This window comes from Phyllostomus discolor, chromosome 6, assembly GCF_004126475.2.
Source record: "Phyllostomus discolor isolate MPI-MPIP mPhyDis1 chromosome 6, mPhyDis1.pri.v3, whole genome shotgun sequence".
NCBI lineage: Eukaryota > Metazoa > Chordata > Mammalia > Chiroptera > Phyllostomidae > Phyllostomus > Phyllostomus discolor.
Window position 1 is genome coordinate 9,366,381 of NC_040908.2, and position 21,679 is coordinate 9,388,059.

General features: G+C 42.1%; 1 protein-coding gene across 2 annotated transcripts in view; it reads right to left on the reverse strand.

Annotated features, from left to right (window-relative positions):
• Positions 1-17,499, reverse strand: part of WDR35 (WD repeat domain 35) — a 56,565-nt gene extending 39,066 nt beyond the window's left edge. For both annotated transcript variants that reach the window (XM_028515650.2, XM_028515649.2), the window contains exons 1-10: positions 17,337-17,499; positions 16,566-16,683; positions 16,073-16,144; positions 12,519-12,611; positions 10,871-10,999; positions 8,032-8,165; positions 7,047-7,212; positions 6,776-6,921; positions 3,337-3,462; positions 641-826 (exon numbers count right to left, since the gene is read on the reverse strand). In XM_028515650.2, coding sequence (XP_028371451.1) covers positions 641-826; positions 3,337-3,462; positions 6,776-6,921; positions 7,047-7,212; positions 8,032-8,165; positions 10,871-10,999; positions 12,519-12,611; positions 16,073-16,144; positions 16,566-16,683; positions 17,337-17,360 — 1,194 coding nt within the window. In that variant the 5' untranslated portion in view covers positions 17,361-17,499. The remainder of the gene's footprint in view (positions 1-640; positions 827-3,336; positions 3,463-6,775; positions 6,922-7,046; positions 7,213-8,031; positions 8,166-10,870; positions 11,000-12,518; positions 12,612-16,072; positions 16,145-16,565; positions 16,684-17,336) is intronic.
• Positions 17,500-21,679: the final 4,180 nt, after the last annotated feature.

The window sequence follows — 21,679 nt, forward strand, 5'->3', positions numbered from 1 at the left end:
GAAAACAGCCAAATGTACCTATTCAAATGGCCCCTTTAAACCAAAAAACTCTGTACTTTTTAATGGGATAAAATAATTTATAACACGGCCAAAGACAGCTGCAGTCCTTCTTTGAAAAATTTACATGTTTCTGCAAATATTTAAACTGTTAGCATAACTTTTTTAACAGGCATTATTTGTGTTTTTTATTTTGTGCCACAAGACAATGATTTTTAAATCAATATAACTCTAAATAAAAGTATATTTCTCCATGTCAAAGCTATCCAAAGTGTTACAGTGGTCACTGTTATATTTCTTCGGCATTTATACTAGACATCTGGATATTCATTTTTGCTCATGAAATTTTAACTTGGAAAAGGACTGTGGTACTTTAAATATATTTCAGAGACAAAAAGCTTCAGTACCAAAGTAGTCAATACAAAATGTCAGTGGGTCAGCTGATCGGGGAAGAACATCAAGGGACATAGAACCAATGGGGCCGTGTAATTTTTCCAAACCAGAGGCCCAGCCTGACACGACCGGCAGACCTATACCTCCCTGTCCCTGCCGAACAGAGCCCAAGCTTGAGAAGGGGGGTCACGAGAGCCCAATTCTGCCCAGGGGTGGCCCCATCTGAGTTTCATGATATCAAGGAACCTACCTGAGGGTGATTTTCATCAGCTTTCGTAGCCAGAATGCAGAAATCTCCACAGGTCGTAATGGAAATGAGACTCTTCACATATTTAATATATTTCTCATTGTTTTTTGTGTCCCAAAATATAACACAGTACTCTGGACGATCAGGTCTGGTATAAGCATAAACTATAGTATTTGAGCAATAACCCCACTAAGAAAAAATCAAAGGAAGAAAGGGAGGGAACAGGGGGAGGGAAGAAGGGAAAGAAAGCAGAAAAGGGGAAGAAGGACATTTAATACTGGGAAAGAAAAACTATATTATCATATTTTTACTCTAGAAATACTGCAGATATGTGGTTTATCAGTTCTGACAAAATATATTCTTCAGAAATGGATGACAGACTGAACATTCACCTTAATACCTTCTCTCATTAAAATAACAAAAAATCTAAGAGTAATAGAGATAGTTACAAATTACGTACTGCAAAAATAAATTAGTTTAACCTCCCTTATTTTGATTTGTAAGATTCAAGCTTCAGCAGCGAAGATTTCAGGTTTCTCCACGGTCAGTAGCCCACCCCAGGTCCCATTCTGCTCCCCAAGCCTCACTCAAAACCAGATGCTTCGCCTCCCCCCACCACCCTGCCCCACACCCCCATTTCTAACACTTGTTCTATCAGAGTAGCATGTGCACAGAGTTTACAGTGAAATAAGTCACGTGGGTTGTTTAAGACTAAAACAAAAGGCAGGCTGGCCCTCATTCCCCCCAGGGTGGCTGTTTATAGCTCGGTTAGCCGTGATGGCTGGGGTTTATCTCCGCGTCGCACAGGTGCTGGGTCCCGAACTCGGGCGCTTAGAGCTCCCCTTCCTGCTAACGCTCCCAGTGTACTCGTGTAATTCTGAACAAATAAACATTCAGAGCGAACACTATTACGACTGTGTTTACTATTCTAAACTAAGCCGTGTTTACTTTTTATACCGGGATTACTTTCAAAAAATTTTTTTACTGTAAGATGATTTTAGATTTCTACAAAAGTTACAAAGAAAGCACGCAGTTCCTTATACTCCTCTCCCGTGTCCCCTACTGTTAACATGTTCCAGCACCATGGCGCATGTGTGAGAACTAAGAACCAACACTGTGAAGCACTACACACTAAACCCATGCTCATCTGGGTTTCATCGGCTTCCCCTACTGTCCTTGTTCTCTCCCGAAACCCTACTGAGGGTGCACTGGGTCATCCTGCCCCCTCTGCTTCCCCAGCCGGGATGGGTTCTCAGTCTTTCCTGGTTTTTGACAGCACTGACAGTTTTGAGATGCACTGGTCAGATATTCTGTAGAATGAACTTCAGTGTGGGTTCGTCTGACGTTTTTTCCCACGCTCAGATTAGGATCAGCAGCTTCTAGGAAGACACTCTCAGAAGTGAAGCGCTCTCCTGCTACGTCACATCACCGGGCACATGCTATCCGTGCGACGTCACCTCGGCCAGCTGGACGAGGCAGTGTCTGCCAGATTCCTCCATGTCAAGTAACTTTCTTCTATTTCCCTTTTCGTCTGTACTCTTTAGCAGCGAGTCATTAAACACAACCCACACTCAAACTGGGGCAGGGGGGCAACTACACTCCACCTCCTGAAGGGGGTGGTGCCTAAGTAAATTCAAATACTATGTTAGGGAAGATTTGTTTCATCTCCTCCATTTATTTATTAAAATTATTTACTTATACCAGTGTGTATCCCTGGGCATTTGTTTTATAATTTGGGGTACAATCCAGTGTCACTTCATTTACTTTGTCGCTCAAATCAATCCGCCTTTGGCCACTGGGAGCTCTTTCCGGTGGCCCCTGTGTCTCCTGGGTAGGTCCCCATCCTTTGTCTTATAAGCGCTTCCTACTTTCTGACACTGGAGGATGCCCCAGGCTCATCTTGCGCTTTCCCCACACTAGTCCTAGTATCAGCCATTTCTCTAAGGCCCTTTAAAAACTAGACATATAAGCTTTTTAATAATAAATATTCTTAGTAGTCTACTGGCTCAATCGTGTACTTCAGAACTTGTTTTGGATTAAACATTAAATTTAAGATAAAATAAAATGTTCGTTACTTATTATGCTGCTTATTCTCATTCTCCCTCTGATCCATCCTCTGCCCTTCTCTACCCAGCCTTGTGCCCTGGAGGCTGACTTCTATGAACGGCACTCCCCAGGCCACCTCGCCTCCTGGTTCGGCCAACAGGAGACAGCAGCAGGTGGAGACAGGGCGGAAGCATTTGCTCCTCCGGGTTGTCTCTGCCCAGCCAGCGGTGACTGGCAGTGCTCCCGCAGGGCGGCCCCTCCTGCACAGCCACGCCCCAGTGGGTTCCAGGAGCAACACCTCCTCACGTGCCCACTGTTGCTAGTCTCCAAGTGCTCGGTGTGCCTCCCTTACCAGTCCCCTAGCCCTGCCCACACGCCTGTAATAAACCCTTCCCCAGTCTCTCTCAAGGACGCCTTTGAAGGCGCCATCTGTTTCCAGCTGGGACCCTGACTGTTGGAGTAATGGTACTAATCACACAGAGTCTTCTAGAAAAGCTTCCGAGCTCTAAGGTCTTCACACCGAAAGCCTCCTTTCAGCTGGCTTCTAAAAGAGGCCGTGAGCAGATGCAAGAAACATAATTATACTTTGAGCTCTAACAAAATTATTTAGTAAAAAAACAGCCTTTTTTTTAATAACTGCTCATAATACTCACCTTATAATCAGGTCGAATATTTGCAAAGTATATAAAGTAATCAACAGCTAGTGCGATCTTCAGCCCACCTCCTTCCCAAGACAGCGCAGAGATCTGCTTTCCGGAAACCTTCAAGGTGCCTAGAGACTGGAAAAACAATTCTATTTAACCTGAAGTGTCAAAGTTCAATACAATACAAATTACCACCTGACAGGGATCAAAACTGGTATGAAAATTATTCTGTGAAAGGTGGCTACTCACTTTAAGATCATTTCCTTGAATTTTTATCATGAAAACTATACATATGATAGGAGAAATTTACAAACTATAGTCAAAGAACTCAGTATCACATTTCATCAAATCTAAGATGTCAGAGATTTAAACGTGCACCTTTATTTTTATGTAAACTAAGGAAAGAAAAACCACACTGCTAGTTAAAATAGGACAACTCTGACTACAAGATGCATGCCAACTTTAGAATCATAAGGAACTGTGTGCTTCTTAGAATCAAGGAATTACTGTACTGGCATATTCACTCCTTAAGTCTCGCCTCTCTCCCGTCGCCCACCGCCAGCCAGGCCCCAGTCCCGCCCCCACCCCGCTCCCACTCCCGTCCGTCCTCCACTCCACCCGCCTCCTCTCTTCAGGGAACTGTGGGAAGAGCCTCCCAGCTGCAATGCTCACCTTCCACCTCCTTCCTCGTTCTCACCTGGTACCCCCAAATTCAACCTCCACTCCACTGTCATAACTATCATTCTGGACCACAGGTCTGATCACATCCTACCCCGCTTTTTTAAATGTTTCATAACTTCAAAGACCAACAACAGCTCCCTGCCACCACATTCTCTAGCACAGCGTACGATGCCTTTCCCTTCCGAGAGGAAGCTACACTCTGGCTCAGCGCCCCACCATGTGGCCGTGATTGCTGGGTTCTCGCTCACAAGGGACGGGCTGTGCCTCCACACCTTCGGCTCATGCAGTACGAGCCAAACACCTACCTAAAATCCTCCTTTCCGTCTCCCCCACCCCCTGCTACTATCCTTCAGCCTCCTGCAGCACCTGCCAAAAACCTACCTAAAATCCTCCTTTCCGTCTCCCCCAACCCCTGCTACTATCCTTCAGCCTCCTGCAGCACCTCCACTCACCCTTCCAGATGCAATTCACACACGGTTTCCTGCCGTCTCTTCTCCCCCCACGGTTCCGGAGAACTTAGACAGTGAGCCGCCTGAGGGCACTAAGTCTCTCATGTCCCCATTTACTTCCCTGTCCTTTAACAGATTGCTTGGTAAACAGGTATTCAATAATTTATTAAGTAAATAAATGTATAGTAAGTTCAAGTTAATTTCTTCTAACACAGTACATGTTATGGCTAAATTAGTGAGTAAAGAAATGAACATATAGACATTTTAAAATGTGGCCAGAAAAAGAAAACATTTCAAATCTATGCTTATCTGACAGAGCAGTATCATCCCAAGAACTTGAATAAATTATACTGGTATCCCTTGTTGTTAAGCAGATATGCTGTGAAGTCAAATTTAATGTATGAAACTTTTAAACTTCACCTGCTGGGGAACCGAATGGGGAAAAAAGCTTGAACCTGGGAGGGTCCCCTCTATGTGCCCTGCTGCCTGCATGAGACCGCAGGGCACAGGCAGACCCTCACTCACAACAGCCTTCCTAGCATGTGGGCGGGGGCGGGGGGGGGGGGGGGGGGGCTCTGGGAGAGGGAGAATGAGGCAGCCTCCTCCCCCTGCAGAGCAGCCAGCAGGACACCAGGCAGCGAGAAGAACCTGACCTTGGGAAGCTGTGCTGGGCATCCTCTCATTATCTCCCTCTCTTTCTACAACAGCACCATGAGGCAGTACCTTTATTTCAGAAAATAAATAAACTGAGACTGCGGGGTTAAAAAACTCCTCTAAGTGGAACCTCACTGGGGAAACAGAGTCCAAACTGTATCCAAACCCACGCTGCTACCCGCTCCGAGGGCTGAGACCACAGGTCAACCCTGGAAGACCCAGCCTCTCAGAATCAAAAACAAATTCTCCCCTGTGGTTATCCTTAAGTATAAATCTTTTGATAGCTTCCTTCCAAGTTATCTTCCCTATCTTAATAAAAAAAATTCCAAAAATAAATCTCCCATGTATTCATGCATTCAAAAAATATTAAGTGACTAATACACCCAGAGGAACTATGCTAGATACTTCCAATTACAACTATAGCAAAACCCACTCACACTTTTCAGCTTCACACATAATACATTGTTCTGCAAGATAACGCAGACAGGACTAAGAATCCATGTTTTTCTACTTGGAGAAGGCTGAACTAACAAAATAAGCAGTTAAAGCAACTTAATGATAAATAAGCTGATGGCCATGAACGAAAATAACCAATAAAGAATGGCAATTAAAAGAAAGGCTAGAAACATCAAAATAAACATCAGGTTCTTAATTATTTAGGAACCTTGAGAACTATGCTCCTGGTTTTCCGTGGCGCACACGTCTACCAGAAACACATTAACGACCATCCACGGGCAGCGCCCAGTCTCTACAGCAGAGCTCACTGGGTCGCTTGAAGACACAGATTCAAAGGTATCAGCTGACATCATCTCTTATTCTTGCATAAATTATTAAAACACGTAAAAACGTTAATATTACAGTATTAAAATAAGTGGTGAAGGCTTTGTATAGCAAAAATACACACTTTTGAAGTCTATGGTAAATTTATAAAAACCAACAGGATATCCCAAAGGGACTGAATATATTCCAAAGTTAGAAAATAAAATGTTAAAAATGCATTAAGCTTAGTTACTTACTAGTAAGTTCTCATTTTCTAAATTCTTTAAAATGCACAATATATTCATTGTCTTATTTGACATTTTCCATCACATCAAGAAACTTCTCATTAAAAAATGAACTTAGAAGTAACACTACTGAAAATGCTAACATATGCATTTATGAAAACAATGCTTATGTTTTCACATTGAGTCACCTAAGATTAATTATTAAGGTAGATTTTCTTAAATTATTGATTATTCCACAACAAATTAAAACTATCAGAAGTTTGGGAGAAGGACAAACAGGTAATACATTAATATCTATGCACATTTAATATATTACATTAAAAATAAAAATAATTGATCTGAAACAGCTGAATTACACCAAACACAACTCATAAACCAGCTGTGAAAACAGATGCATATTCAGATCAAAGAGAAAATCCTCTAAATAACTATTCCATAGTGGTATTCTTAGGTGAGACACCTGGTTTTCCAAATGTACAGAACACAACTACGGAGGCTCGTGACGAGGCTCACTCAAAGCCATACACCTGACAGTTCTAGTGAAGTCGTCCCTTCTAGAAGACGTGCAAAGTGCGTGCCTTTCCCTGCATTCCCTCTCCCCCACCCGCCGGGCCGCGAGTTCGGGCGGAGAGAGAGGAGACGAGACCCCGCGGCGCGCACCTCGCCGAAGGGCGTGTAGAACTGCACGAGGTTGGCGTCGCCCTCCTGGGCGGCGGCCCGCTGGCAGCCCGCCACAGCCAGCACGCTGCCCGTGTGGTTCCACTGGATGCTCACGACGCACATGTTGGTGTCGATCAAAACGGGATCTAGTCGAAAAGAAAAGGAGGCGATCGCGGTAGAACACTTAGCCCGGAGAACTTGATACCCCCCAGGGCAATCTTTAAATACGTCTTTAACGCTCCACACTAAAGGTGTTCTGAAAACCACATACTCTGGTCATTCTCGTGTCTCATTATTTGGCACCTCCCGTTGTCGAAACAAATGGCGAGGCAGGGGCAGTCGGGCTCCACGTAGCCTTCCGTGCCGTGGTACCACTGGATCCCCGCGATGCTGATGGCTCCCGTGACGTTCACCAAACAGTTCAGCTTCATCTTCATCTGAGTAAAATCAGTCAGGTTACACTCTACGTTTTAAAACAGATCAGTAAGAACAGAGTACTGTATAGAAAAAAACACAGAAAGTAGGACTTAAAAATCTGGTTTCAAATGCAAGCTCCATCCTTTACTGGCTTACCAACCCTGGACAAACCACTTCCCCTGAGTTTCAGTGCTCCGAATGTGCAAAGGAGGGTTGAAACACCCAGAGTTTTTATGAGACTATGGAAACAGCAAAGTGTCGTGAAAAGCTGGCTCCCGTCACTCCCATTAGAGAGGGCATCGAGGCCAAGTCCTGGCGCTGACTGAGAAGAGAAGTGCCCGCACAATCCGACCTGTCACAGCTGAATCCTGCAACGCCAGTGCCTTTCTCGAGATGATGCTACCGAGCCTATTCATTTCACCTTCTCTACAGGCCCTGACTTTTGTCCCTTGCTGTTTACGTCTTCCATTCTCTCACAGACAACTTTTAGTGGCTTGCTACAAGAACATGTGTGGAATCTCACGTGAGTTCCGGCTTCAGGGATGAGCAGACACAGGATTAAACTGCACCCCGTCCTGCTCACCCGCCCTCAGCTCCAGCACACAGAAACCGGGTTCTGTCCAGCCACCAGAAACCTGGAACTAAAGCATTAATGTACCTTCAGCTACCCAGAAGATTTTTTAATTAAAAAAACTCGTAGACAATTTAAACCTGAATTGAAGACTTTCTTAATTACACAAACCATCATAAGGAAATGTGTACATATGTACGAATGATATATAAAATAATCGCATAAAAATATGTAAATAAAACTAATGAATATATGTATGTATACTTACTATAAAATTCCCTTGACTGTCATAAATGTGTATTTCTCCATTTGCCATTCCAAAGAGTAAGACTTTACTATCTGCGGACCATGCTACGTGCCATAACTGTACACCCTTCAGGTCTTTTCCCCAAATGCGATTCCCTAAAACAGAACATGCAACAAAATTATGTCATTAAAAGTTCAAGGTTATGATTCTCTGCAAACTGCTGTAAAAATCTTTGTTTTTCTAAAGAGCATTCACACGTTTGTTCAGTGTATTCAGTCAGTAAATTCTGGAGCAACCACTATGTGCTAAATCGCCTAATAAACATTTGAAACAGCAGCTGTTTCCAACCTTCTCCCTTCTCTTCCAAACTCTGGCCCAGGACCCAATTGCCAATTAGTAGACAAATTTATCTTCTACTTTGGAAAGAAAATAAAAGCTTTCAAAAAAAGGAATCCTTCATTCCTACTTTCAAACATCCAGAACGTAATTCACATTTACCCCTTTCTGCTTTGCCCCCCAACACAAAGAAAAAAGGTATGTGCCCAAGCACACCCACCCAAGCACACCCATCTAAGGCTAACCTTCCACCCGTTCTCGGCTCTAACCCCTTCGTAGCTTTGCAAAGATCTCCCTCTGCTGACAACTCACATCTTCTCTTTCTGTTGAAACACTTCTCTCCAGGCCCTTTCTCGTAAGCATTTAAACACAGTCAGAACAAACAAACAAAAAACCCTTCTTCAAACCTAGATTCCCCTCTAGCCACCGTCCTATTTCTACCACCCCTTTCCCTGCCAAAACTCGTGCAGGAGTTATCCACACCTGTAGTGTCCGCTTCCTCACCTCCAACTCAACCCTCAACCCAGGGCAATCCGGCTTCTGCCCCACAACTTCACGGCAACTGCCTTCACTCAGGTCACCAACGGCCTGTTGCTAAATCCAAGGACACTTTTCTTTCCACCACCCCTTCTTCTCCTTCCTTCCTTCCTTCCTTGCTTCCTTCCTCCCTTCCTTCCTTTCTCCCTCCCTCCCTCCCTCCCCTTCCTTCCTTCCTGGTTTCTAAAAATCCATGTACTCCTTTGTCTCCAAGTCTTCTACTTTTCAGTATCCTTTATGAAATCCTCTTCTTCTGCCATCCATTAAATGAGGCTGGTTCTTGGTTCACAGATGGCCCTTAGGTTTTTCATCTATTCCAATAGTTCAAATTACCCTCTATATGTTGGTGATTCCCAAAATTACACCTTCAGCCCAGATATTTCTGAAATGCAGACATACATGTCTGTGGTCGAGACATATTTACTTGGGTGTCCCACAGAATGACAAAATCAACGTGTCCAAAACCAGTCTTTCTCCCACAGCCCTTATTTCAATGAAAGGCACCACCACCCATCCAGCTGGCAAAGCTGAACACCTGGATATCACCCTAGACACTTCCAATCCAGTGAATAATAACGTCTTACCTATTCTACCTCCTAAGCATCTCTGCAGTATGTCCAGCCACTGCCTCCTCCTTGCCATCACCCTGACAGCTGCATCCACCATCACCGCTCACCTGAATTACTAGAATAATTTCCTAAGGGGAATTTGAAAAACATCGTTTCTCATGCTCAGCTCACATGCTCCTTTTCTTTCCTTTCTCCATTCTTCATATTTCAGGTTTCTCATATTTCACTATTTCTCACATCTCAGTCACAGAGATATTTCCAGAGAACGAATGTGATCCCACTGTTCCCATTCTTAAAACCTCCCAATGGATTCCCAATGCTCCTAGAGGTAAATCCAAACTCATTTTATAACTTACTATCTTCACAGTATGGCCTCTGCTAATCACTCTAATTTCATCACATACAACTCTTCTCCCTAGTATTACACTATACTGATTCTCAAAATATTTTCCATTCCCCAAATGTGGCTACGTTCAAACCCTCTAGACCTCCTCAAATGCTATTCCTTTGGCCTAGGACAGTCTACATATCAATCTTCCTTGTGGCTAAGGCCTCATCATAGACATCACCTCCTCCAGGATGCCTTCCCTGATCCCTCCAAATCTGGGTTCAAAACATACTTCAAGTTGCTGTATTTTCCCTGTCTTAGAACTTAGCACAAGCACTGTAATGGTTACTTATCCACCTCTCCTGACCTAAATCTGCACTAACTCCTCTGTTGTACCTGGTACCATAGCTACAGCTGTGATTTTGTAGGCTCTCAGAAACATTTGTGGAATACACGAAGTTCTACACACAAAAGAAATTTTAAAACTGAAAAGTGAAAATGACTTAAAAATAAACTATTCCTCTATAGACAGTTTCTTACTAAAAGAAAGGTAGAGACTTTCAGAAGCCCTGTGTTATCTATGAACTAGGATTTGAAAGATACAGTTTCTCATGCTCAGCTCTATTAAAACATGACTGGTCATTGCACAATATATAAGATACCAAATCATTATGTTGCACACCTGAAACTACTGTCATATGTCAATTATATCAACTTTAAAAAGTAACCAGAAATTATTATATATCTATGTCCTTTCTGAAACTAAAAACTATACAGTTGTCATACAGTGTAACAAGTGTAAAGATAAGTTATATAATTAGGCAGACATATTTAAAATAATCCTGAACAATTAATTAATTCACTTTTTTTGAGTGCCACCGTAAGAAACTTTTTTACTTGAACATACTTAAAAATAAATGATTCTTGAATGTCATCAAATTACATGCCAACTGTTTTCTCATTTTATGTTTATTTTTCTGTCTGCAGACTAACAGAAAATCAGTCTAATCCTCCGAGGACAGCAAAGTCGGCTAACTCTGGACCCCAGCCCCGGGCGCAGGGAGGCGCAGGGAGGCGCCGGGAGGCTCACCGTCCACGGAGCCCACGATCACCGCCCCGTCCTCGTACACGATGCAGATCTTCTGGCCGTCGGCCGTCCAGCTCATGCTCCGAACCACTGACTTATTCCTGTTGTTGATCATTTCCTCATACCAAGACCCTGTTTTCACAGAAGGAAAAAAAGTTACAAGTAAAACTTTCACGGCCATTAAGTGGTACTTAGATTTTAAAACTTTCCATGAAATAGAATGTGAAACAAATAACTGCAAAGTTTTCTACCACCTCAGACATTAAGCTATAAAGCCTTCAACTCCAACACAAACAAATGAAAAATTAACTTAGGCCTCGACTAATAATTGCCTCAAAGATCATCACAGAAAACACAATAAATCCCCATCCTTTTTCTTCTCTCTCTCTGTTTATTCCTTTCAGTCAATTAAAAAATAAAACTTCATTTGCTTTTCAAGGGCCAACACAATGGATTTTCTCAAGGCCTAACTTTGCCCACTTGAACACACTTCAGGGAATAACCAAGCGAAAGCAGGACAGCCACAATAACTCTGCAAGGGTGCACAAACTCTCCAATGATTAATGACAAGCACATGAAACATAAGCACATTAGGTAAAAACTCTGAACTACCTGAAAAACATTTTACACAGGTTATATCACATATCACATCACCAATGCTGAATGACAAAAATATTCCCGTGCACAGGTTTGGAGTAAGATGTGAATTGTCTCAAGGGATAATCAGATATGAGGGAAACCACAAGTCTATTCTGTTTTGTTTGTGGTCTTAAAAGGCTTTACCGCACTGGGGAACCCCGGCCACAGCCAGACAAACAGCAAGTCAGAGCAGGGCGTCACCAGAGCCAGGACGGAGGCCCGGAGAACGCGCCCTGGAAAAAGACGAAGTTTACCATAACCTCCTGTACGTCCGCACTCCACTCCCTACACACACACACATGGACACACACACACTTCTTAAAAATTGATAAGTTCAGGTACTTAAGTTAAAAAATGGCATATATTTTTTAACTGAGAATTTTAAAATGGTATACCCTGAACATTTTCAAAATCACACACACGCATGAGGGTAGCCTTTTTATGCAAAGATGACGGCTACAGGCCTCAACAGAACATGTGTTACGAGGGGTTTGGTTTTGTGAGGGTTTCTTTGGCAATAGCGATGCACCTAAATTAATCCTTCTCTTACTCTCTCTTGTGGGCAAAAGGCACAAATTGTGAGCCGGTCGTCAGAGGTGACATAAAATCTGTGTCTGTGAAAGAAAAGGAAGCTAACTGATTTAATAAAGGAAATAAATGCCTTTGGCTTCTTAGTAAACATGTTTTTATCTGCTGAACCAACTCTAGTCACTGACCACATGGACACTAACTCTTACTGGGAACCTGGAGAAACAACAGCTACCTCCAGCAGAAATTATTCTGTAAGAGTCTAAGTTAACTTGGGGATACCCAACAGTTACCTAATTCACTTTCCCAACACAAGGTCACAGTTCAGAAGGGAGCGATAAATGCAGAAATGCCGCCCCGTGCAGGCAGGATGAACTCCTGCTGCTGGTGAGAGGGGCTCTATCTCACAGACGCTCCTCCCCCACTCCAGCTCTGCAGTCCACACTCCAGCCTGTGGGAAGACTCACTGAGCTCCCCGACACACCTTTGTAAAACATCCAAACAATGATGAGCCCATTCTGATCGCTGGTAGTCAGCTTTTGATACTGCTCATTCCATGTGACAACTTGAACAGAACCTAAAAAAATATGAAATCATTTAGAAATTGTAATTAACTTCACACACATTTTTATGACAAACACCAAGAGCATGTTACAATTAATATGGTTCTTGTCCAACTTACCCATCTTTAATATAGTCAAAAATATTCATAGGATACATTTAATAGTATCACTCATTTTTTAGAATGATATATAATATTATTTTTAATTTCTGTTCCTATTTCACACCAACAAAGCACCTATTACGGTCAGCTGCAACATCTGCCACACAGCTGATGACAAACCAAATGTACGATTTCCTGAACTGGCCAGGCCCCCAGGGCTCTCATGCCCAAAGGACATCACACTAAGTACTCGGTTGCTTTTTCGGGGGGTTTAGGGGTTGTTTGTTCGTGGTCGTGTGCTCTGATCTCTCTCCACCCTCCCCCTCCCTTGTTTTCCATTCTATTGGTAACACACTCTTGAGCATATCTTTTTTTTTAAGATTATTTATTTATTTATTTTTTAGAGAGGGAAGGGAGGGAGGGAGAAAGAGAGAGGGAGAGAAACATCAATGTGCGGTTGCTGGGGGCCATGGCCTGCAACCCAGGCATGTGCCCTGACTGGGAATCGAACCTGTGACACTTTGGTTCGCAGCCTGTGCTCAATCCACTGAGCTACGCCAGCCAGGGCTCTTGAGCATATCTTAAACCTCTGGGTTATTTGACAAATTTTTTTTATTTTATTTTATTTTATTTAGTTTTTGAAATGTCTAAGGACTTTAGTGTATATTTCTTAAGAATAAGAACATTCTCTTTCATAACCACATTACAACTTCAGAAATTTAACACTGATACAATATTATTCTATAACCCACGATCCACATTCAAATTTTATCCATCATCTAAATAGTATCCTTAATAGATACTTGTTTTTCTCATTCCAAGATCCAATCTAAGATTACATAGTGCATCAGTTGTGACATCTCTTTAGTCTACTTTAATCTGGAGCCACGGGACAAATTGTCAAAAAGATTATACCCTATCCATAGACAGATATGGTATTTTCTAATATATAAAATAACAGCTCCTTTTTTCAGATTTATTGAGGATGGTGTTTAATCATGTAATGTAAAAGTTGTTGAATGACTCTAGACTATGTTGTGGCTCAATAGAAATGATTACTTTAGCCCCAGCTGGTGTGACTCAGAGTATTGAGTGCAGCCTACGAACCAAACGGTGGCAGGTTGGATTCCCAGTCAGGGCACATGCCTGTGTTGCAGGCCCCAGTAGGGGGCATGTGCGAGGCAACCACACATTGATGTTTCTCTCCCTGTTTTTTTCCCTCCCTTCTCCTCTCTCTAAAAATAAATAAATAAAATCTTAAAAAGAAAAAGAAATGATCGCTTTAAATAGTACCATTATTGAAAATGATAATTCTGCAGTAGGTGGTTTCTAAATGCCTAAAGATGAAATATGATTTAAAAAGTACATGCCTTACCACTATGACCTTGGGACAACTATAATAGCGTGATCAATAAAATATGATTTTAAAAATGTATATATGAAAAATCAATCCACAGATAAAACACACAGGGTGGCATACAGATAGTTAAAGAACAGACAGCAATGCCATCAACTTTGACATTCCACCTGCAGAGGCTGGGAAGGCAAAAGGGGCAGGGAGTGGGGGGTGAAGGGAGGGACAAGGGCAGGAGGTCCAGCGCTGGCCTCACCTTACAGAGGAAGCACCCAAGAACTGCTTTCTCATGTTAAGAGCAGAAGGATTGAGTGTTTTAAGCACATATTTAAAATTGCTAAGGTGACTAGTATAAAAAATAAATATAATTGCCAAAAATAGGGTGATATAAATGGGAGAGTAAGCTAAACCTTCATCTTTCACAGTGGGGAATCCATGTAGGTCTAAAATTACCAAATCAAGCCATAAAGATACAACAATATTAGAGACCACCAAAGAGCACAGAAAACAAGACCACGGCGGTTGCCTTTGAGGGATGGAACTACGCAGATGGATTCGCAGGGAGTTCTTTCTGACCAGGTGACTGGGAAGGAAAGCAATCAGAAGGGTTTACAGATGGTTCTGCAGATACATCAGCACCAACCAGAGGCGAATGGCTACGTGACAACCCGGGTCAACACGGTGTCCCTAAAAGAGCGGTTCAGGGAAATCCTCCCCATGGACACAAGTTCAAGCACATCTTTGGTGGTCCTCTTCGGCTGAACTGAGAGAGTGCCTGAAATAAGGATCTGCATTAGCTTGTGGGCTGTGGTTGATGGTTTTACTAGATGGTCCAGGACTTGGGAAGAACAAGGTTGGAAGGTGATGAGGAGATCTGGGGAAGAGACACGTGGGTGGAACTCTTGCAGGGAGCACAAAACACAAATACATTGCATGCTTTCCGAAGCTCCCTCACCAAAGGGCAGTCAGTCTGGAGGAGGTTTTCAACAATCAAGTGGACAAGAGGGCATATTTTGTGGATGCCCACCTGCTTTTTACCCCAGCCATCCCAGGGGTTGCTCAATAAAACTCTGCACAAAATAACCATGGTAGCAGATATGGAGTTTGTGTGTGGGCTTAAAAATACAGAGTTCAGACCTGGCTGGTATGGCTCAATGGACTGAGCACCAGCCTGTGAATCAAAATATCATAGGTTCAATTCCCAGTCAGGGGATTTCTCTCCCTCTCTTTCTCCCTCCCTTCCTAGCTCTCTAAAATAAATTAATTAAATCTCAAAAAAAAATAATACAGAGTTCACTCACGAAGTCCACCTGGCCTCCACCGTGGCTGAGTGCCCAAGCTAATCACAGCAGAGAGAGCAATGCTGAGTCCAGTACAGCACTCTGGCCCAGGTGGGTCAGCCAGAGACCTGATGGCAGGTAGATTATACTAAAGGGGCAACAATTGCTTTTGCTGGAATAATACACAGTATGGATCTAGGTGTGCCCTCCCTGCCTACAAAGCTTCTGCCAGCCCCACTTCCATGAACTCCCAGAGGGTCTTATCCACCATCACAATCTCCACTCAACAATGCTTCTGATCACAGAGCTCATTTTGCAGAAGGCCATGGCCCCTGCCCATGTTAAGGAATGGTCTTCCCACAAATCCCATCACCCAGAAGCAGCTGGTCCGATAGAAAAGGGAACCGGCTTACTGAAAATTCAGTTATGATGCCAGTAGGACAACAATATCCCTCCCAAAAGGCTGGTCTCACAGGATGCAGTGTGTGCTGTGCATCAATGACCAACATACAGTGATGTTTTTCTCAATCCCAGGACACACAGGCCAGGGAAAAGGGGGAGAAAATAAATAACTAAAACAAAAAAATAAAAGTTGTTGAATGACTATAGACTGTATTGTAGCTCAACAGAAATAACTACTTTAAATATTACCATTATTGAAAATGATGATAATTCTGCAGTAAGTAGATGGTTTCCAAAGGCCTAGAGACAAAATACAATGTAAAAATCATATGACTTACCACTATGCCCTTCAAGATTCTGATTCATAGAAAGGTTATTAGGAGCTGCAAGACCCCTCAATTTTGCATCATCTAGAAAAACAAAAAATACTATGGAAAAAAATAAAAGTGACAGATAATAAGATTTTCACATTTCTTGCCTTTTTGAAAGGAGATCCTATTCCTGGTTGATAATAGAAGGATTTTTTTAAGTATCTATTTTTCTCCTGATGGAAACATGGACAATAATATATATACCATTGCAATGGTATTATTCTGGCAAAATAAAGTAAAATAAAAAACATTGTTTACTCAGTATATTAAATAATTAGTAATTATTGTTACTACTTATTCCTTCCCAAAAGGTCATGAATAGAAATATTTCTCACTTCTACATTGGAAAATCTAAAGCATAAAAGGGATCAAAAAGCAAAGGCTTGTATTCTGACAATAACATGAGCAAATCTCATTTTCCGTCAAGTTCAAACATTTGGGCTTGCATTCATTCACCTACCCGTCTGTGTCTCTAATTTCAAAACTTTCAGTAATCCATCTTCACCACCACACGCTATGAATCCTTGGTCCTTGTTCCAAGATATACATTTCAGCTTCACGTTATTGGGAATGGCAATCTGAAAAGCAACCACAGCCACTCTCACAACTTTTTACGAAGGAGTTGGGAAATGAGTCTACAGGAGATGAAAGGCTGAAGAAAATCCGCCCAAGATGAAAAAAAAAACGGTCAGCCTTACAGTGTGAGATGTTTTGAAAACGGGCGTAGTCCCTGAATTGCGCCGGGCCCTACTATTTGGAAAAGAACGAAATGACGAAGTGACGGCGGAGAAACCCAACGGGGGAGTCGCCTGAAAGATTTTTAAAAGAGGCGAGTGGGAGATAGGAACCCATGCCATCAGTGCACATTCCCTTTCCACACACAACACTTAGACTACCCTTTTGCAATTATTTTTCTTTTCCCCGGCGGCCCGTCAAGGTCCAAAGAATTTAAGTCACCTGGATCAGCAACAGGTGGAGGAAGCACTCACTGATCTGTCCAGCGGGACCCGCTAAAAAACCCAGCCACGGGGCAGGGATGGGAGAGAGTCTGTAAGAAGGGCTGCTGGCTCCGCCAAGGACGGTCTGGGGCTCGGGGACCGTCTGGAGGAGGGCCGATGCTGGACCAGGCAGGAAGGTCGGAGGAGGGATGGAGAAGCGGCGACCAGGGCGCCTGGCTCCGCGGGCGTGCTACGCTACCCGAGGAGCGGGGGCGCCCCGCGGGAAAACTCACTCTCTTGCTCAGGTAAAAGAACATCCTGGAGGTCCCGAGAGGACGACCCCCAGCCGCCAAAGCCCGCAATGGGAAACTCCTTCTCAAGTCGCCAATCGCCAGTACCAGCGGTTCTTGGAAGCTCCCGTCGCCCTGGCAACCGGTCGCATCCGGGGCGCCGGGGGACACTTCCGGTGTCCGCCCAACTTGGCCCAATGAGCGTCGCGCGCTTGCGCGGACATCTGGGGCTGCATCACTAGTTGTGCGAGGACCGAAGCCATAGTTCGTCTTGGCCTCAAATTCAGGGCTTTTCTGCTTAAGCTCAGGGCTGGGTCGCCGACCCTCTGCGCCCTGCACCGAAGCCTCAGATGCGCTGAGTCCCTGCAGGCTCGGAGCGCACGCCACACCTCCCTGTGAAACTCAGGGGTGTCGGTGTCCATTTAGCAGGAAAGGCGCCCCTGCAATTTTGGAGGCCCCAAAGCCCCAGCATTGTTGAAAGGCAAAAGTCATTAACGGTGTTTGGTAGGTTGGCGCCTTCGGGGCAAATGAAACTGCAAACATGCCTTTTCAGAGATGGAAATCCTTATTCCCTTGGGCCTTTGGGGATTAGAGAGCTCCCTGGAGCGATTTGAGGGTTGGAGTTTGTGCTCGTTCTGTTTGTTTTAGGATTTTTTTAACAGTTTATTTAAGCTGTAACTGAGCCCAAGGGCCCTCATGAAAATAATGTATGAACTTTGGGCTATTACAGCATATAATTGCCATTCGTGCATAGCCTTTGATTTTTTAACAATTTTAGTATTTGGTATTTTCTCGCCTGGAGTCCATTGTTCTATATTCACTTCTTTTTCTACCTTCTTTCTTTCTGCAGTTCTTTGTGCTTTTTGATGCCCTGGAAAGTTACAACGCACCACAATTTCAGGGACAAGGCCAAAACTCTCAGGAAATTACTGTCTCCGCATTTTTCATTTTTCTCTGGTTTCCTTTTACCATATTCTACAGCTTCCACTGTTGATTTGTATAATCTAATATGTGCTTTATGCAACAGTAGCCAATTTCTCTACCTACAGTCTCCCCATCTCAGGCAAATAATGTGCAAATCCTTCTCCCGAGCCTGTTGCCTCACCCAGTGCACTCAAGAGTTGATAATGGTCCTGGTGTGTTTCCTATCAAATTTAAACCCCTGCTAAAATCAGATTTCCTTCAATCCTAAAATGGCTTTACTGTGGTGCCCCACCATTCCTCTCTGCTTCCGAGGCAACTTTATATATCCTTTGATGTTCCTACCCTCTTGGCCAATTGCGCCTAGCCAAACGCATCAGTCAGTTCTCCCTCAGAAATTCTTCCCAAACTTCAGCCCCAGCCCATTCAGATGATATATGAATTTGTTTTCAAATGTATAAGTATTTGTTTTTTCAGCACCAAGCTGTTAATTGCTAAGATATGTTGGCACCTCCTCACAGGCTCCTTATACTGGACTCGTGAAGCAAATGAGTGTTCCATAAGCCAGGGGACCCCAACCAACCGGTCAAATTTAAGACAGAACTAATTTTAGCTAGTTTATAATGGTCACACTCTTGAAAAATCAACTCTCAACACCTTTCCGTAGTTCTTGAACATGGGCTCTCATTTATTCCTTCTGTGGCACCATTGTTCTGTGGTCTAGTAATATACAGCATATTACTGATTCTGTATTCAACCAAGTTTGTAAAATAATACTGCTCCATCATGTCCTTTAAAAGTGTAGAGAAATGACAATGCATGTTTCATGAAATATATATTGCCTTGATGTATTTATTTTTCATTTATTCCCTTTAAAGTTTATATTCTAGATTTTTTATGGTTTCTGGGTTTTGACTGTTCTTTTGTGTTATATTTGCTTTTCAGGCACACATATTAATACACCCTTATCATTATTTCATCTAAATTTAGATAATTTTGCTCTATTCCCTCTTCCACAACATTCTTGATTAAAGCCTTTCTATTTAACCTGAACTTACATTTTTAACCTTAAGAGCATCAGATTTAAATTATACAGAGTGTCACAAAATTCTGTCCTTTGAATAGAAACTGTTATATATTCAAAATGATCCAGTTTAAGGAAATATGTTAACAGACAAAATTGATATGAGCCACCACCCTGTAAAAAAAAAGGCATGACAGTAATAATATATAAAGATATTTTTATTATACTAAAGACAAAACAAACCAAAAAAATAAAGAACTGAGTAGAACACAATTTAAAGGACTGTTTTCTTCTAAAAGTGAGGCTTTAATGCTGAAAAAAATTACATGTGTCAAGTATATAAGTGAAAAAAGTTTGGCTTATCACTAACATTTAAAATGACAACATTAGGTTTTGTTACTTGTTACAGCAATATTTATAAAAATATTTTTATTATTGACCCATAAAGTAAAAGAATAAAATAAATTGAGGGGTTTTGTCCTTTGTAAAAAGTTATAATACTCTTAATTCACAACTAATGCCTTTAGTTGTGTGTTTCTTTCAAATATCAGAATGAATTAAAAATGGCATGTAATGTTCACTTGATCTGTGTTAACTATTTTAGATGCATGTATTATAATCCCCTGATCACAGCTTCAGTAATACTCTAGTATAAATGAGCAAAAAACAAAGAGTATTTAAAAAACAGTTCTAAATTATATTCACCTCAATTTAATTAAAGGAACTTTTTAATGTGTAAATACTATGTAAAACTTATACTCTCAGTAATAAGAATGGTTTAGACTATACTATGAAGAGCAAATAGATCAGAGGTTTCCATTGTATGGAACAGAATAGAATTCAGAATAAACCCATGCTTTTATGGTCAATTATTATTTGGCAAAGGAAGCAAAAACACACAATGTGGTAAAGATAGTCTATTCAATAAATGATGTTGGGGAAATTGGATAGATACATGCCAAACAAACTAGACCACCTTCTTAGACTGTATGCAAGAATAAACTCAAAATGTGTTAAACTTAAATGTAAGACTCAAAACCATAAAAATCCTAGAAGAACACATAAGCAGTAAAATCTCAGACATTTCTTGTAGCAATATATTTTTTCTGATAGATCGCCTCAGGCAAGAGAAACAAAAGAAAAAAGTAAACAAATGGGAAGGCATCAAACTAAAAAGGTTTTGCACAGCAAAGGAAACCATCAGCAAAATGAAAAGACAACCCACTGACTGGAAGAACATATTCACCAATGATACATCTGATCAGCAGTTAAAATCCAAAATGTATAAGGAAATTACAAAACTCAACACCAAAAAAAAAACCCCAAAGAATCCAATTAAAACATGGGCAACGGCCCTGACCAGGAACTCAGCTGGTTAGAGCATCATACCAACACAGGAAGGTTGCTTGTTCGACTCCCAGTCAGGGCACACACAAGAAGCAACCAATGAATGCATAAATAAGTGGAACAACAAATAGATGTTTCTCTCTCCTCTCTTTCTCTCTCTCTTCCCCACCCCTACCTCCTCTCTCTAAAATCAATAAATTAAAAAAAAAAAAATTTAATGGGCAAAGGACTCAAATAGACACTTCTCCAAAGAGTATATAACAGATGGCCAACAGACATATGAAAAGATGCTGAACATCACTAATCATCACAAAATGCAAATTAAAGCCACAATTAGATATCACCTCCCACTTGTCAGGATGGCTACCATCAATCAATCAACAAACAAGTACTGGCAAGGATGTGGAGAAAAGAGAACCCTTGCAAATTGTTGGTGGGAATGCAGATTGGTACGGAAAGCAGTATGGAGATACCTCAAAAAATTAAAAATGGAAATGCTTTCTGACCCAGTGATTCTGCTTCTGGGAATTTATCCAAAGAAACCCGAAACACTAATTTGAAAGAACATATGCACCCTTGTGTTCATTGCAGCGTTATTTATAATAGCCAAGATTTGGAAGCAGCCCAAGTGCCCATCAGTAGATGTTAGATAAAAAAGCTGTGATACATTTATACAACGGAATACTACGTGGCCACTAAAAAAAAAAAGGAAATCTTACCCTTTGTGACAGCATTAATAGACCTAGAAAGCATTATGCTAAGTGAAATAAGCAGTCAGAGAAAGACAAATATCATATGATTTCACTTATATGTTGGGTCTAAGGGACAAAAACCAAGTAGAAACAGACACATAGAGAACAGACTGACAGCTGTCAGAGGGATGGGAGGTTGGGGGCTGGGTGAAACAGGTAAAGGGATTAAGGGAAAAAAACTCGAAGTCCCAGACAATAACATGGTGATCACCAGAGGGAAGGGGGTGAAGGTAGAAGAGTGTGTGGGGGGATAGAGGGTAACAGAAGAGACCTGACTTTGAGTGGTGAACACATTACAATAC